The following is an 18,919-nucleotide window of genomic DNA, read 5'->3' as shown; positions in this document are numbered from 1 at the left end:
CGTGTCCCGGAACAGGAGCAGAGCCGGAGCAGAGCCGGAGCAGAGGCGACATGTCGGGCGTGGCGGCGGCGCTTCAGCGCAGACGGGAGCGCAGTGCGGGAGCGGGGAGCCAGGAGCAGGCGGTGAAGTATCTGGGACAGGACTATGAAAGTGTGAGGAGACACTGTCTGGAGACAGGCAGCTTGTTCCAGGACGAGACCTTCCCGGCTCTCAGCTCCTCTCTTGGATTCAACGAGCTGGGAGCAAACTCCTACAAAGTCCGGGGAGTCACCTGGAGGAGACCCACGGTGAGGAGACACCCTTCCAACCGCACGTCCTTCACTTCTACTGCTAGAAAATAACATGAAACTAGTAAAATAACAAGAAACCAGTAAAATAAAATGAAACCAGTAAAATAACACGGAACCAGTAAAATAACACGAAACCAGTAAAATAACACGGAACTAGTAAAATAACATGAAACTAGTAAAATAACATGAAACTAGTAAAATAAAACGAAACCAGTAAAATAACATGAAACCAGTAAAATAACACGAAACCAGTAAAATAACATGAAACCAGTAAAATAACACGAAACCAGTAAAATAACACGAAACTAGTAAAATAACATGAAACTAGTAAAATAACATGAAAGCAGTAAAATAACATGAAACTAGTAAAATAACACGAAACCAGTAAAATAACATGAAACTAGTAAAATAACATGAAACCAGTAAAATAACATGAAACTAGTAAAATAACACGAAACCAGTAAAATAACATGAAACCAGTAAAATAACATGAAACTAGTAAAATAACACGAAACCAGTAAAATAACATGAAACCAGTAAAATAACATGAAACTAGTAAAATAACACGAAACCAGTAAAATAACACGAAACCAGTAAAATAACACGGAACCAGTAAAATAACATGAAACCAGTAAAATAACATGAAACTAGTAAAATAACATGAAACTAGTAAAATAACACGGAACCAGTAAAATAACATGAAACCAGTAAAATAACATGAAACTAGTAAAATAACACGAAACCAGTAAAATAACACGAAACCAGTAAAATAACACGGAACCAGTAAAATAACATGAAACCAGTAAAATAACATGAAACTAGTAAAATAACATGAAACTAGTAAAATAACACGGAACCAGTAAAATAACATGAAACCAGTAAAATAACTTGAAACCAGTAAAATAACACGGAACCAGTAAAATAACACGGAACCTGTAAAATAACATGAAACCAGTAAAATAACACGGAACTAGTAAAATAACATGAAACCAGTAAAATAACATGAAACCAGTAAAATAACATGAAACCAGTAAAATAACACGGAACTAGTAAAATAACATGAAACTAGTAAAATAACATGAAACCAGTAAAATAACATGAAACTAGTAAAATAACATGAAACCAGTAAAATAACATGAAACTAGTAAAATAACATGAAACCAGTAAAATAACACGGAACCAGTAAAATAACATGAAACCAGTAAAATAACACGGAACCAGTAAAATAACATGAAACTAGTAAAATAACAGGACACCAGTAAAATAACATGAAACCAGTAAAATAACACGAAACCAGTAAAATAACACGAAACCAGTAAAATAACACGAAACCAGTAAAATAACACGAAACCAGTAAAATAACATGAAACCAGTAAAATAACATGAAACTAGTAAAATAACATGAAACTAGTAAAATAACAGGACACCAGTAAAATAACAAGAAACCAGTAAAATAACATGAAACCAGTAAAATAACATGAAACCAGTAAAATAACATGACACCAGTAAAATAACAAGAAACCAGTAAAATAACACGAAACCAGTAAAATAACATGAAACCAGTAAAATAACACGAAACCAGTAAAATAACATGAAACTAGTAAAATAACATGAAACCAGTAAAATAACATGAAACTAGTAAAATAACACGAAACTAGTAAAATAACACGAAACCAGTAAAATAACACGAAACCATTAAAATAACATGAAACCAGTCAAATAACATGAAACCAGTCAAATAACATGAAACTTACTGGTTTCGTGTTATTTTACTGGTTTAGAGTTATTTTACTGGTATTGTTGTGGTTTTTACAAGTCCCAGGGCTCCTATCACTACTTGTACTGTTGTGGTTTTTACAAGTCCAAGGGCTCCTATCACTACTGGTACTGTTGTGGTTTTTACAAGTCCCAGGGCTCCTATCACTACTGGTACTGTTGTGGTTTTTACAAGTCCCAGGGCTCCTATCACTACTGGTCTTGCTGTGGTTTTTACAAGTCCCAGGGCTCCTATCACTACTGGTACTGTTGTGGTTTTTACAAGTCCCAGGGCTCCTATCACTACTGGTACTGTTGTGGTTTTTACAAGTCCCAGGGCTCCTATCACTACTGGGCTTGTTGTGGTTTTTACAAGTCCCAGGGCTCCTATCACTACTGGTCTTGTTGTGGTTTTTACAAGTCCCAGGGCTCCTATCACTACTGGTCTTGTTGTGGTTTTTACAAGTCCCAGGGCTCCTATCACTACTGGTCTTGTTGTGGTTTTTACAAGTCCCAGGGCTCCTATCACTACTGGTCTTGTTGTGGTTTTTACAAGTCCCAGGGCTCCTATCACTACTGGTCTTGCTGTGGTTTTTACAAGTCCCAGGGCTCCTATCACTACTGGTACTGTTGTGGTTTTCATTACCCACATTTGTTCAGTCTGGATTTCAAGGTCTTTATATTTGGACAGTCTTTCAGTTACTTTTACTGAGGTGTTCCTTTCAGTCGGGATGGACATGTCGATGAGTAGGCAGCTTTTGTCTTTTGTGTTCTTGATGGTGATGTCTGGTCTGTTGGCCTTTATCTCACGGTCTGTCTATACTGGCATGTCCCATAAGATTGTGATGTGGTCTTTCTCTGTTCCTGTTTGGGGCTCGTGCTCGTACCGTTTGTCTTTTGTGTTGGTGTTGAATTCTTTGCAGATGTTCCAGTGCAGGTATGTGGCGGCCTTGTTGTGTGTTTGTAGGGATTCAGTTCTGGCCAGCTCAGGGCACCCTGCCACCATATGGTCAATGGTACCGGATGCCAACCCCGTACTTTAGAGCCTCGGGGCTTTTGTTTTTGTCAGAGCCTCTTTGGCCGCTTGTATTGCTGGCTCGCCATACTGGCGTTGCTCGGTCTGTGCCACGTGGCGGAGGGCTTGAACTTCTACGGACCCTATTATTACTATTATTATTATTATCATTATTATTATTATCACTATCATCATTATTATTATCATTATCATTGTTATTATTATCATTTATTATTATTATTATTGTTATTACTACTACTACTACTATTATTGTTATTTTTATTACTTATATTATTATTATTATTACTACTACTACTACTACTACTATTATTATTATTATTATCACTACTACTACAACTATTATTATTATTATTACTTTTATTATTATTATTACTATTATTATTAGTAGAAGTAGTAATATTACTATTATTATTATTATCACTACTACAACAACTATTATTATTATTACTTTTATTATTATTATTATTACTATTATTAGTAGTAGAAGTAGTAGTGGTAGTAGTAGTATTACTATTATTATTATTATTATCACTACTACAACAACTATTATTATTATTATTACTTTTATTATTATAATTACTACTATTATTATTAGTAGAAGTAGTAGTGGTAGTAGTAGTATTACTATTATTATTATTATCACTACTACAACAACTATTATTATTATTACTTTTATTATTATTATTATTACTATTATTAGTAGTAGAAGTAGTAGTGGTAGTAGTAGTATTACTATTATTATTATTATAATTATTATTATTATCACTATCATCATTATTATTATCATTATCATTGTTATTATTATCATTTATTATTATTATTATTGTTATTACTACTACTACTACTACTACTATTATTGTTATTTTTATTACTTATATTATTATTATTATTATTATTACTACTACTACTACTACTACTATTATTATTATTATTATCACTACTACTACAACTATTATTATTATTATTACTTTTATTATTATTATTACTATTATTATTAGTAGAAGTAGTAATATTACTATTATTATTATTATCACTACTACAACAACTATTATTATTATTACTTTTATTATTATTATTACTACTATTATTAGTAGTAGAAGTAGTAGTGGTAGTAGTAGTATTACTATTATTATTATTATCACTACTACAACAACTATTATTATTATTATTACTTTTATTATTATAATTACTACTATTATTATTAGTAGAAGTAGTAGTGGTAGTAGTAGTATTACTATTGTTATTATTATTATCACTACTACAACAACTATTATTATTATTACTGTTATTATTATTATTATTACTATTATTAGTAGTAGAAGTAGTAGTGGTAGTAGTAGTATTACTATTATTATTATTATCACTACTACAACAACTATTATTATTATTACTTTTATTATTATTATTACTATTATTAGTAGTAGAAGTAGTAGTGGTAGTAGTATTATTACTACTATTATTACTATTATTATCACTACTACAACAACTATTATTATTACTTTTATTATTATTATTATTACTATTATTATTAGTAGAAGTAGTAGTGGTAGTAGTAGTATTACTATTATTATTATTATCACTACTACAACAACTATTATTATTATTACTTTTATTATTATTATTACTACTATTATTATTAGTAGAAGTAGTAGTGGTAGCAGTAGTATTACTATTATTATTATTATTATCACTACTACAACAACTGTTATTATTATTACTTTTATCATTATTATTACTATTATTAGTAGCAGTAGTATTATTATTATTGTTATTATTGTTATTATTATTGTTGTTGTTGTTACATCATTGTTAAAACACTACGAGAGCAAGATAGCTTGCCAGTACCTCCACCAGTCCATCAGTCAGAAGCTGATCCGCCGGTCTGAAGGTCACCTGACCCGGCGGATGCGTGTGATTGATGAAGCCTGGAAACCAGTCAAGTCCAGCACGACGGCCTCTTGTTACCAGGGGAACCAGCATGTTTCTGGCTGCATGTGGGCTGGCGAGGCCGTGCAGCACGTGTTCCCCGCACCACCACACCCTCGTGCCGTGGGCTTTCCGGTTTGACCTGGTCCCCTAAACATGGAAGGTGGGTGTCTTAACCTGCTTCCCAGAGCTGCCAGGCTCAAGAGCAGCAGTCAGCGCTGGGCAGCTCCCAGTAAGCAGCAGCAGCAGCAGCAGACTGGTGGTACTGGGCAGGGACTGTGAGAGAGGGTGGGGCTGATGGAGAACCTGGCTCTCCGAACTTTGCTCAGACCAACAACATTACATAAAGATGTGTGTGACTACTACTACTACTTCCACACCACCGGTTTACTACACATCTTACAGTTTACATTGTTTACTCCGACAGCAGCACCGAATAGCACTTCCTGCAGCCAACCTGCTGACAGAGGGCCGTCACACTTCTCTCTCTCGCTTATTGGTTTCTTTCTTTGTGACATAGGAGCTGACCTCCAACCCCCAGTTCATTATTCAAGGAGCCAGGAGGACAGACATCTGCCAGGGAGCCCTGGGTAATATCTGTCTGTCTGTCTGTCTGTCTGTCACTTCTCCATCATTCACCATCCTTCTACCCCTGCGTCGTGTGTTCGACGGGTAACACCAGCGTATATACCAACCCCATATCATACCAACCCCATCCCCATATCATAACACCCTCATATATACCACCCTCATATATACCAACCCCATATATACCAACCCCATATCACACCAACCCCATCCCCATATCATAACACCCTCATATATACCACCCTCATATATACCAACCCCATATCATACCACCCTCATATATACCAACTCCATATCATACCACCCTCATATATACCAACCCCATATCATACCAACCCCATCCCCATATCATACCACCCTCATATATACCAACCCCATATCATACCAACCCCATCCCCATATATACCACCCTCATATATACCAACCCCATATCATACCAACCCCATCCCCATATCATACCACCCTCATATATACCAACTCCATATCATACCACCCTCATATATACCAACCCCATATCATACCAACCCCATCCCCATATCATACCACCCTCATATATACCAACCCCATATCATACCAACCCCATCCCCATATATACCACCCTCATATATACCAACCCCATATCATACCAACCCCATCCCCATATCATACCACCCTCATATATACCACCCTCATATATACCAACCCCATATCACACCAACCCCATCCCCATATCATACCACCCTCATATATACCACCCTCATATATACCAACCCCATATATACCAACCCCATATCACACCAACCCCATCCCCATATCATAACACCCTCATATATACCACCCTCATATATACCAACCCCATATCATACCACCCTCATATATACCAACTCCATATCATACCACCCTCATATATACCAACCCCATATCATACCAACCCCATCCCCATATCATACCACCCTCATATATACCAACCCCATATCATACCAACCCCATCCCCATATATACCACCCTCATATATACCAACCCCATATCATACCAACCCCATCCCCATATCATACCACCCTCATATATACCAACTCCATATCATACCACCCTCATATATACCAACCCCATATCATACCAACCCCATCCCCATATCATACCACCCTCATATATACCAACCCCATATCATACCAACCCCATCCCCATATATACCACCCTCATATATACCAACCCCATATCATACCAACCCCATCCCCATATCATACCACCCTCATATATACCACCCTCATATATACCAACCCCATATCATACCAACCCTATATCATACCACCCCCATATCATACCACCCTCATATATACCAACCCCATATCATACCAACCCTATATCATACCACCCCCATATCATACCACCCTCATATATACCAACCCCATATATACCAACCCCATATCACACCAACCCCATCCCCATATCATAACACCCTCATATATACCACCCTCATATATACCAACCCCATATCATACCACCCTCATATATACCAACTCCATATCATACCACCCTCATATATACCAACCCCATATCATACCACCCTCATATATACCAACTCCATATCATACCACCCTCATATATACCAACCCCATCCCCATATCATACCACCCTCATACATACCACCCTCATATATACCAACCCCATATCATACCAACCCTATATCATACCACCCCCATATCATACCACCCTCATATATACCAACCCCATATCATACCAACCCTATATCATACCACCCCCATATCATACCACCCTCATATATACCAACCCCATATATACCAACTCCATATCATAACACCACCCCATATATACCAACCCCATATCATACCACCCTCATATATACCAACCCCATATCATACCACCCCCATATCATACCAACCCCATCCCCATATCATACCACCCTCATACATACCACCCCCATATATACCACCCTCATATCATAACAACCCCATATCATACCACCCCCATCCCCATATCATACCACCTTCATATATACCACCCTCATATATACCAACCCCATATCATACCAACCCCATCCCCATATCATAACACCCTCATATATACCACCCTCATATACACCAACCCAATATCATACCACCCCCATATATACCAACCCCATATCATACCACCCTCATATATACCAACCCCATATCATACCACCCTCATATATACCAACTCCATATCATACCACCCTCATATATACCAACCCCATATCATACCACCCTCATACATAACAACCCCATATCATACCACCCTCATATATACCACCCTCATATATACCAACCCCATATCATACCACCCTCATACATACCAACCCCATATCACACCACCCTCATACATACCACCCCCATATATACCAACCCCATATCATACCACCCTCATACATACCACCCCCATATATACCAACCCCATATCACACCACCCTCATACATACCACCTCATATATACCAACCCCATATCATAACACCTCATATATACCAACCCCATATCATAACACCCCCATATATACCACCTCATATATACCAACCCCATATCATAACACCTCATATATACCAACCCCATATCATAACAACCCCCTAGCACACAACACAGCAGCGTCAGCAACAGGGATGTTTCCCACATCCCTGTTGCTGACAGAGATGTGGTGGGTTAACAGTTGATGGTTAACAGTCTGTTGGTTAACAGGTGGGTTAAAAGCTGTTGGTTAACAGGTGGGTTAAAAGATGTGGGTTAACAGTCTGCTGGTTAAGAGGTGGGTTAAAAGCTGTTGGTTAACAGGTGGGTTAAAAGCTGTGGGTTAAAAGTCTGCTGGTTAACAGGTGGGTTAAAAGCTGTTGGTTAACAGTCTGCTGGTTGACAGTTGGGTGTGTCGAATGTTCATGTGGGTGGAAACAGACGGCGTGAGTCAACACGTTCAGTCCTCAATAGAAGGATGTCAACACAACACCGCCCTGACAACAGAGGAGCTGGAATTCTGGGCGAGGCTTGGAAAAGTGGACCGAGTAGGGCCGGCGGCGGGTGAAGGGGGGGGCTGAGAGGTGGTGGTGGTGGGGGGGGGGTTGAGTCTGGGAAACAGTTAATGTCGGTGCCAGTACCTTCAGCAGTAAGGGCTGTTGCTGCTGGTGATGTTTCAGTACGGATGTAATTAATATTATTATTATTATTCAGCTGTGACAGATGCTTTCCTTTACTTTCAGGAAGTGAAAGCATTGTATGTATAACTGTAACATAGTATAACATAGTGTAACATAGTATAACATAGTGTAACATAGTATAACATAGTATAACATAGTATAACATAGTGTAACATAGTATAACATAGTGTAACACTGTAACACAGTTTAACATAGTATAACATAGTATAACATAGTGTAACATAGTGTAACATAGTATAACACTGTAACACAGTTTAACATAGTATAACATAGTATAACATAGTGTAACATAATATAACATAGTGTAACATAGTATAACATAGTATAACATAGTTTAACATAGTGTAACATAGTATAACATAGTGTAACATAGTGTAACATATCATAACACAGCTTAACATAGCATAACAGAGTGTAACCTAGTATAACACAGTGTAACATAGTATAACATATCATAACACAGCTTAACACAGCTTAACATAGTGTAACATAGTATAACAGAGTAACATAGTATAACATACTGTAACGTAGTGTAACATAGTGTAACATAGCATAACAGTGTAACATAGTATAACATATCATAACACAGCTTAACACAGCTTAACATAGTGTAACATAGTATAACAGAGTAACATAGTATAACATACTGTAACGTAGTGTAACACAGTGTAACATAGTGTAACATATCATAACACAGCTTAACATAGTGTAACATAGTATAACAGTGTAACATAGTATAACATATCATAACACAGCTTAACATAGTGTAATATAGTATAACATACTGTAACGTAGTGTAGCATATTATAACAGAGTGTAACATAACATAACATACTGTAACATAGCATAACAGTGTAACATAGTGCAACCTAGTATAACAGAGTGTAACATAGTATAACATAATATAACACACTGTAACATAGCATAACATAGCGTAACATAGTATAACAGAGTGTAACATAGTGTAACATATCATAACACAGCTTAACATAGCATAACAGAGTGTAACCTAGTATAACACAGTGTAACATAGTATAACATATCATAACACAGCTTAACACAGCTTAACATAGTGTAACATAGTATAACAGAGTAACATAGTATAACATACTGTAACGCAGTGTAACATAGTGTAACATAGCATAACAGTGTAACATAGTATAACATATCATAACACAGCTTAACACAGCTTAACATAGTGTAACATAGTATAACAGAGTAACATAGTATAACATACTGTAACGTAGTGTAACATAGTGTAACATAGCATAACAGTGTAACATAGTGTAACATATCATAACACAGCTTAACATAGTGTAACATAGTATAACAGTGTAACATAGTATAACATATCATAACACAGCTTAACATAGTATAACATACTGTAACGTAGTGTAGCATATTATAACAGAGTGTAACACAACATAACATACTGTAACATAGCATAACAGTGTAACATAGTGCAACCTAGTATAACAGAGTGTAACATAGTATAACATAATATAACACACTGTAACATAGCATAACATAGTGTAACATAGTATAACAGAGTGTAACATAGCATAACAGAGTGTAACATAGCATAACAGAGTGTAACATAGTATAACATAATATAACACACTGTAACATAGCATAACAGTGTAACATAGTGCAACCTAGTATAACAGAGTGTAACATAGTATAACATAATATAACACACTGTAACATAGCATAACATAGTATAACAGAGTGTAACATAGCATAACAGAGTGTAACATAGCATAACAGAGTGTAACATAGTATAACATAATATAACACACTGTAACATAGCATAACATAGTGTAACATAGCATAACAGAGTGTAACATAGCATAACAGAGTGTAACATAGTATAACATAATATAACACACTGTAACATAGCATAACAGAGTGTAACCTAGTATAACAGAGTGTAACATAGCATAACATGTAGAACTGTCAGGACAGGTTCAGAGTTTCATATTTTGATGTTCTCCAAGGATTATTGATACTTAAAATGAGAGTGTTACTAACATGTGGTGGGTTAAGATAGTCCTGCTGGTGACTAAGGCCTCTTCACATGCACACACGTCATCTCAGTACAGGTCACCTGACTTATATGCATGCCTGAAGTACTGATACAAGCTGCAGGCACTACAGCCAACATCTGATGTGCGCTGCTTCCTCAGTCTCATCCCAGCAATTAAACTAAGCTAGATGACGTCATACTGATCTGACGCAACATCAGCTAGCATCATTTAAATCATACTAATGTGACGCAACATCAGCTAGCATCATTTAAATCATACTAATGTGACGCAACATGAGCTAGTGTAGAGGAGCTCAAGCAGGACTCTTGACAACTTTCTCTGTCGGCTACACAACGTGCACCATTTATTCCTTCCACCATTACAACAACAACCAAAAACCCGCGCAGTGGAAGTGTGTCACTGTAAACCCGAACCGAGGAAACAGCAGCTGTAAACTATCGTTCCTACCAGCTCAATAAGGGGAATTATGTATCCCTATAACCACTACACACGCATCATTTAAATCAGACTAATGTAACGCAACATGAGCTGGCGTCATTTAAACCATACTGATCTGACGCAACATGAGCTAGCATCATTTAAGCCAGACTAAAGTAGGTGGGTGTTACCGGGTGATGCAACATGAGCTAGCATCATTTAAGCCAGACTAAAGTAGGTGGGTGTTACCGGGTGATGCAACATGAGCTAGCATCATTTAAACCAGACTAAAGTAGGTGGGTGTTACCGGGTGATGCAACATGAGCTAGCATCATTTAAACCAGACTAAAGTAGGTGGGTGTTACCGGGTGATGCAACATGAGCTAGCATCATTTAAGCCAGACTAAAGGAGGTGGGTGTTACCGGTTGATGCAACATGAGCTAGCATCATTTAAGCCAGACTAAAGTAGGTGGGTGTTACCGGGTGATGCAACATGAGCTAGCATCATTTAAACCAGACTAAAGTAGGTGGGTGTTACCGGGTGATGCAACATGAGCTAGCATCATTTAAGCCAGACTAAAGTAGGTGGGTGTTACCGGGTGATGCAACATGAGCTAGCATCATTTAAGCCAGACTAAAGGAGGTGGGTGTTACCGGTTGATGCAACATGAGCTAGCATCATTTAAGCCAGACTAAAGTAGGTGGGTGTTACCGGTTGATGCAACATGAGCTAGCATCATTTAAGCCAGACTAAAGTAGGTGGGTGTTACCGGGTGATGCAACATGAGCTAGCATCATTTAAGCCAGACTAAAGGAGGTGGGTGTTACCGGTTGATGCAACATGAGCTAGCATCATTTAAGCCAGACTAAAGGAGGTGGGTGTTACCGGTTGATGCAACATGAGCTAGCATCATTTAAGCCAGACTAAAGTAGGTGGGTGTTACCGGGTGATGCAACATGAGCTAGCATCATTTAAGCCAGACTAAAGTAGGCGGGTGTTACCGGGTGATGCAACATGAGCTAGCATCATTTAAGCTAGACCAAAGTAGGTGGGTGTTACCGGGTGATGCAACATGAGCTAGCATCATTTAAACCAGACTAAAGTAGGTGGGTGTTACCGGGTGATGCAACATGAGCTAGCATCATTTAAGCCAGACTAAAGTAGGTGGGTGTTACCGGGTGATGCAACATGAGCTAGCATCATTTAAACCAAAGTAAAGTAGGTGGGTGTTACCGGGTGATGCAACATGAGCTAGCATCATTTAAGCCAGACTAAAGTAGGTGGGTGTTACCGGTTGATGCAACATGAGCTAGCATCATTTAAACCAGACTAAAGTAGGTGGGTGTTACCGGGTGATGCAACATGAGCTAGCATCATTTAAGCCAGACTAAAGTAGGTGGGTGTTACCGGGTGATGCAACATGAGCTAGCATCATTTAAGCCAGACTAAAGTAGGTGGGTGTTACCGGGTGATGCAACATGAGCTAGCATCATTTAAACCAGACTAAAGTAGGTGGGTGTTACCGGGTGATGCAACATGAGCTAGCATCATTTAAACCAGACTAAAGTAGGTGGGTGTTACCGGGTGATGCAACATGAGCTAGCATCATTTAAGCCAGACTAAAGGAGGTGGGTGTTACCGGTTGATGCAACATGAGCTAGCATCATTTAAGCCAGACTAAAGTAGGTGGGTGTTACCGGGTGATGCAACATGAGCTAGCATCATTTAAGCCAGACTAAAGGAGGTGGGTGTTACCGGTTGATGCAACATGAGCTAGCATCATTTAAGCCAGACTAAAGGAGGTGGGTGTTACCGGTTGATGCAACATGAGCTAGCATCATTTAAGCCAGACTAAAGTAGGTGGGTGTTACCGGTTGATGCAACATGAGCTAGCATCATTTAAGCCAGACTAAAGGAGGTGGGTGTTACCGGGTGATGCAACATGAGCTAGCATCATTTAAACCAGACTAAAGTAGGTGGGTGTTACCGGGTGATGCAACATGAGCTAGCATCATTTAAGCCAGACTAAAGTAGGTGGGTGTTACCGGGTGATGCAACATGAGCTAGCATCATTTAAACCAGACTAAAGTAGGCGGGTGTTACCAGGTGACTGCTGGCTGCTGGCGGCCATCGCTTCTCTGACGCTGAATGAGGAGGTTCTGGCCCGGGTGGTTCCTCATGGACAGAGCTTTGAGGGAGGAGCGTACGCTGGAGTCTTCCACTTCCAGGTAAAACCACACACACACACACACACACACACACACACACACACACACACACACACACACACACACACACACACACACACACACACATCATCATCATCATCATCATCACACACACCATCACACACACTGTCGCACACATCACACAACAAGCTGTGTGTGTGTGTGTGTGTGTGTGTGTGTGTGTGTGTGTGTGTGTGTGTGATGGTTTGTATCTGTGTGTGTTTGATAGACAGACAGACAGAGATAGAGTTATAGATACTAGTAGATACTAAGATTGTAGTAATACTACGAGTATTCATGCTGTTACTACACTACTGCGCTACCACTGTTATGACTCGTGTTCTCTGCAAGGCTCAGGGTAAATGTCACTCATTGCTGCAGAGGTAGAATACCTGACTGTTGACCAGCTGTTGTGACTGTTGACCAGCTGTGTTCCGACTGTTGACCAGCTGTTGTCTGACTGTGTACCAGTTGTTGTGTGACTGTGTACCATCTGTTGTGTGACTGTGTACCAGCTGTTGTCTGACTGTGTACCAGTTGTTGTGTGGCTGTGTACCAGCTGTTGTGGGACTGTTGACCAGCTGTTGCTGTGTCCTGTAGTTCTGGCAGTTTGGGGAGTGGGTGGATGTGGTCATTGACGACCGTCTGCCTGTCAAAGATGGAGAGCTGATGTTCGTCCACTCAGCAGAGGGAAGAGAGTTCTGGAGCGCTCTGCTGGAGAAAGCCTATGCCAAGTAAGACAACCTGTCTGTCTACCTGTCTGCATGTCTGCAAAGCCTATGCCAAGTAAGACAACCTGTCTGTCTACCTGTCTGCCTACCTGTCTGTCTACCTGTCTGCAAAGCCTATGGCAAGTAAGAAAGGGAGTCTGAACAGATTCAAACCAGCAGGTTTGATTACCTGCAGTTTGAACTGGTTTTCCTGCTCGTCTCACCTGACAGTCTGGTTTCTAGTCAGATCAGTTTGCTGTGTTATCCGTCGGATATTCTCCTCATATTCTCATCTCTGTCACATCTCTACCACATTCTCCCAACTGGCTCCTATAAATCATCTCTGTGAAATTGAATATTCAGGTTGAACTGCCCCACCCGCAGAGCTTCTCTTCACACATTCTTCTTTTTCTCCCCACCAGGAAGACCCAGCTTCAGGTTTCAGTTTAAGCCCCGCCCTGCTTCAAATTAAGTCCACTTCCATACATTCGCATCTGGCAGCCACACAGTACATGACTACAGTCACCTACTAGTGCTGATTGTAATCATGTGCTGGTGGTGACTACAGCCATGGTGACTGTAGTCATGTACTGGTGCTGGCTGTAGTCATGGTGACTGTAGTCATGTACCTATGCTGACTGTAGTAATGTGCTGGTGCTGGCTGTAGTCGTGTACTGGTGCTGACTGTAGTCATGAACTGGTGCTGACTGTAGTCATGAACTGGTGGTGACTGTAGTCATGTGCTGGTGCTGAATGTAGTCATGGTGACTGTAGTCATATATTGGTGCTGACTGTAGTCATGTACTGGTGCTGACTGTAGTCATGGTGACTGTAGTTATATACTGGTGCCGACTGTAGTCTTGTATTCATGTGCTGGTGCTGACTGTAGTCACGGTGACTATAGTCATGTACCTGTGCTGATTGTAGTCATGTGCTGGTGCTGACTGTAGTCGTTTGCTGGTGGTGACTGTAGTCATGTGCTGGTGCTGACTGTAGTCATGTGTTGGTGGTGACTGTAGTCATGTGCTGGTGCTGACTGTAGTCATGTACTGGTGCAGACTGTAGTCATGTGTTGGGGCTGACTGTAGTCGTTGGCTGGTGGTGACTGTAGTCATGTGTTGGTGGTGACTGTAGTGCTGATTGTAGTCATGTGCTGGTGCTGGCTGTAGTCATGAACTGGTGCTGACTGTAGTCATGTGCTGGTGCTGGCTGTAGTCATGGTGACTGTAGTTATATACTGGTGCCGACTGTAGTCTTGTATTCATGTGCTGGTGCTGACTGTAGTCACGGTGACTATAGTCATGTACCTGTGCTGATTGTAGTCATGTGCTGGTGCTGACTGTAGTCGTGTACTGGTGTTGACTGTAGACATATACTGGTGCTGACTGTAGTCATGAACTGGTGGTGACAGTGGTCATGTACTGGTGCTGACTGTAGTCATGTGCTGGTGCTGAATGTAGTCATGGTGACTGTAGTCATATACTGGTGTTGACTGTAGTCTTGTAGTCATGTGCTGGTGCTGACTGTAGTCACGGTGACTGTAGTCATGTACTGGTGCTGACTGTAATCATTAACTGGTGGTGACTGTACTCATGTACTGGTGCTGACTGTAGTCATGTGCTGGTGGTGACTGTAGTCGTTTGCTGGTGGTGACTGTAGTCATGTGCTGGTGCTGACTGTAGTCATGTACTGGTGCTGACTGTAGTCGTGTGTTGGTGTTTACTGTAGTCGTTGGCTGGTGGTGACTGTAGTCATGTGTTGGTGGTGACTGTAGTCATTTGTTGGTGGTGACTGTAGTCATGTGCTGGTGCTGACTGTAGTCATGTGCTGGTGCTGACTGTAGTCGTTTGCTGGTGGTGACTGTAGTCGTGTGTTGGTGGTGACTGCAGTCATGTACTGGTGCTGACTGTAGTCATGTGTTGGTGCTGACTGTAGTCGTTGGCTGGTGGTGACTGTAGTCATGTGTTGGTGGTGACTGTAGTCATATACTGGTGCTGACTGTAGTCGTGTGCTGGTGCTGACTGTAGTCGTGTGTTGGTGGTGACTGTAGTCATATACTGGTGCTGACTGTAGTCGTGTGTTGGTGGTGACTGTAGTCATGTGTTGGTGGTGACTGTAGTCGTGTGCTGGTGCTGACTGTAGTTGTGTGTTGGTGGTGACTGTAGTCATATACTGGTGCTGACTGTAGTCGTGTGCTGGTGGTGACTGTAGTCGTGTGTTGGTGCTGACTGTAGTCGTGTGTTGGTGGTGACTGTAGTCATGTGTTGGTGGTGACTGTAGTCATATACTGGTGCTGACTGTAGTCGTGTGCTGGTGCTGACTGTAGTTGCGTGTTGGTGGTGACTGTAGTCATATACTGGTGCTGACTGTAGTCGTGTGTTGGTGGTGACTGTAGTCATGTGTTGGTGGTGACTGTAGTCGTGTGCTGGTGCTGACTGTAGTTGTGTGTTGGTGGTGACTGTAGTCATATACTGGTGCTGACTGTAGTCATATACTGGTGCTGACTGTAGTCGTGTGCTGGTGCTGACTGTAGTCGTGTGTTGGTGGTGACTGTAGTCATGTACTGGTGGTGACTGTAGTCGTGTGTTGGTGGTGACTGTAGTCGTGTGCTGGTGGTGACTGTAGTCATGTGTTGGTGGTGACTGTAGTCATGTACTGGTGCTGACTGTAGTCATATGCTGGTGCTGACTGTAGTCGTGTGCTGGTGCTGACTGTAGTCATGTGTTGGTGGTGACTGTAGTCATGTACTGGTGGTGACTGTAGTCGTGTGTTGGTGGTGACTGTAGTCGTGTGTTGGTGGTGACTGTAGTCATATACTGGTGCTGACTGTAGTTGTGTGTTGGTGCTGACTGGGAGCTTTTCTGCTCAATGTCTTGCCATTTTGTTGTATTAGCATTACCTTTCTCACCGTTTCTGTTAAACTAACTGACACCAAAACTAACATTTTAACAACTTTAATACTATTTTTCAAACAAATTAAAATGGCTGCGGTCCAACGCCTGTAAAAACTGCAACACCTCGGTGGTAGTCATGGTGCGTCTGTACCCAGACATGTTGCAATAATCACAAATCAGGTTTAGACCATTTGTCTGCGCTGGAGGGCGCTAGTGTGTTTCTAGGACAGAGCAACGAACTTCACGAAGGAAATGACGCGACCAACACACGTCATAAATACTGACATGACGCACACCGTCACGCGCAAATTACCTGCGGTCATTTTGACCGCTCATGGTCGTTTTAGGTAGATCTTATCATAACTATTTTTTGTAAAATTGATCTAAAACTCATTTTAATTTAAATATATGCAATTTTAGGAGCATTCGGGGAGCGGCAGGTCTGTATCTTTTTCACAAAGTTTTAAACTTTGAAAACCCCAAATCGTCAAAATGGCCGTCTTGGTGGTTCTACGAACCACCATTAAACGCCTCTAGTCCACTAAGACGGGCGCTGTGATCCGCGGCTCCGCGCCCAGCTCCGGCAGGGCTTCTCCGTGTGCGTCGAGCTTGTTCTGTAAACTCTCTATTGTATTTAGAAATCACGTCAGGACACAGCGCTGTCCCTCGACACAACCTCTCCGTGGCATTCTTTATTTAGACTGACACAGCATCAAAGGCAGACCCGATCAAACAACCCAGAGCCCGCAGGCATCACCAATCGATCCCAGCACAATAGAACAGCACCAAATCAAATGCAGCACTGTCGATGTGTGCATACATAACATTCCCCCCCCCCCGGCAGGATTTCAAACATGAAAGGTTGACACAAAGTCCTCTAGGTGGCCAGGGCGTAAACGTGTGCGAACAGGTCGCGGGGCGGCCTGAGGCTGGGCAGGCCGAGGTGGGGAGGGGGGGAGGCAGGGGAAGATGAGGCCCAGGAATGTCTGGGGCCCGTGTAGGAGCTGCATGAAGCCCCGGGGCGTCTCGCCATGCTGAGGGAATGGCTATGGTTGTGTCACCAGCTGTGTGTGGCGGAGCTGACACCTTCTGTAGATGACTGGAGTGCCACCGAGTGCCATCGCTGAGGAGGTAAGTGGCTGGGCCCAGCTGACGGGTGACTTGGAGAGGAGAGGACCAGTATGAAGCCATTTTATTGTCCCTGTGGGGCCTGCGGACCCTGACCCAGTCTGACACATTGATGTCTGGCACCCTGGTTCGTTTTGACTGGTCAAACCGTTGCTTCATCCGCGTCTGCTGACGAGTGACTGAGGCTCTGACCCCAGAGGGAGGTGCCTGAGGTGTGGAGGGGCGGAGCCTGTCAAGGGGCATGCACAGTTCCCGGCCTAGCATGAGAGAGGCTGGGGAGACGCCTGTGGTCGAGTGCTGTGTGGCCCGATAGTGCAGCAGAGTGTGACGGATGGCCTGCGTGAAAGAGCACCCTTGGGCCATGTGTGCTCTGAGGCCGTTCTTCAGTGACTGGTGAAAACGTTCAACGCCGCCATTGGCCTGGGGGTGGTAGTACGCAGTGCGTATATGACGGATGCCCTTGCTTTCGAGATAAGCAGTGAACTCAGCAGAGACCAGCTGAGGGCCGTTGTCAGTGGTGATGGCCTTTGGGAGGCCCCAGCGAGAGAAAAGAGAGTCCAGGAAGTCGATGATGATCTGTGAGGTCACAGTGCCGGAAGTGGTGAGTTCAGGCCATTTTGAGTGTAGATCGTAGGCGACCACCATGAAGCGTTGGTGGTGGTGGGGAACTCCATGGATCTCACCACAAATGTCCAACTGCAGGTGTTCCCAGGGCTGAGAGGGCCAGGCGAGAGGTTGCAGG

General features: G+C 41.7%; 1 protein-coding gene across 1 annotated transcript in view; it reads left to right on the top strand.

Moving 5' to 3' along the window:
- capn2l (calpain 2, (m/II) large subunit, like) overlaps positions 1 to 18,919 on the top strand; it is a 36,039-nt gene continuing 17,120 nt past the window's right edge. The window contains exons 1-4 of the mRNA XM_056280797.1: positions 1 to 287; positions 5,528 to 5,597; positions 13,324 to 13,445; positions 14,046 to 14,179. Of these exons, the coding sequence (XP_056136772.1) occupies positions 51 to 287; positions 5,528 to 5,597; positions 13,324 to 13,445; positions 14,046 to 14,179 (563 nt within the window). The 5' untranslated portion in view covers positions 1 to 50. The remainder of the gene's footprint in view (positions 288 to 5,527; positions 5,598 to 13,323; positions 13,446 to 14,045; positions 14,180 to 18,919) is intronic.

This window comes from Lampris incognitus, chromosome 5 (genome assembly GCF_029633865.1).
Source record: "Lampris incognitus isolate fLamInc1 chromosome 5, fLamInc1.hap2, whole genome shotgun sequence".
Lineage (NCBI taxonomy): Eukaryota > Metazoa > Chordata > Actinopteri > Lampriformes > Lampridae > Lampris > Lampris incognitus.
Note: the sequence above shows the minus strand (reverse complement) of the source record. Positions and strands in the feature narration are given on the sequence as shown.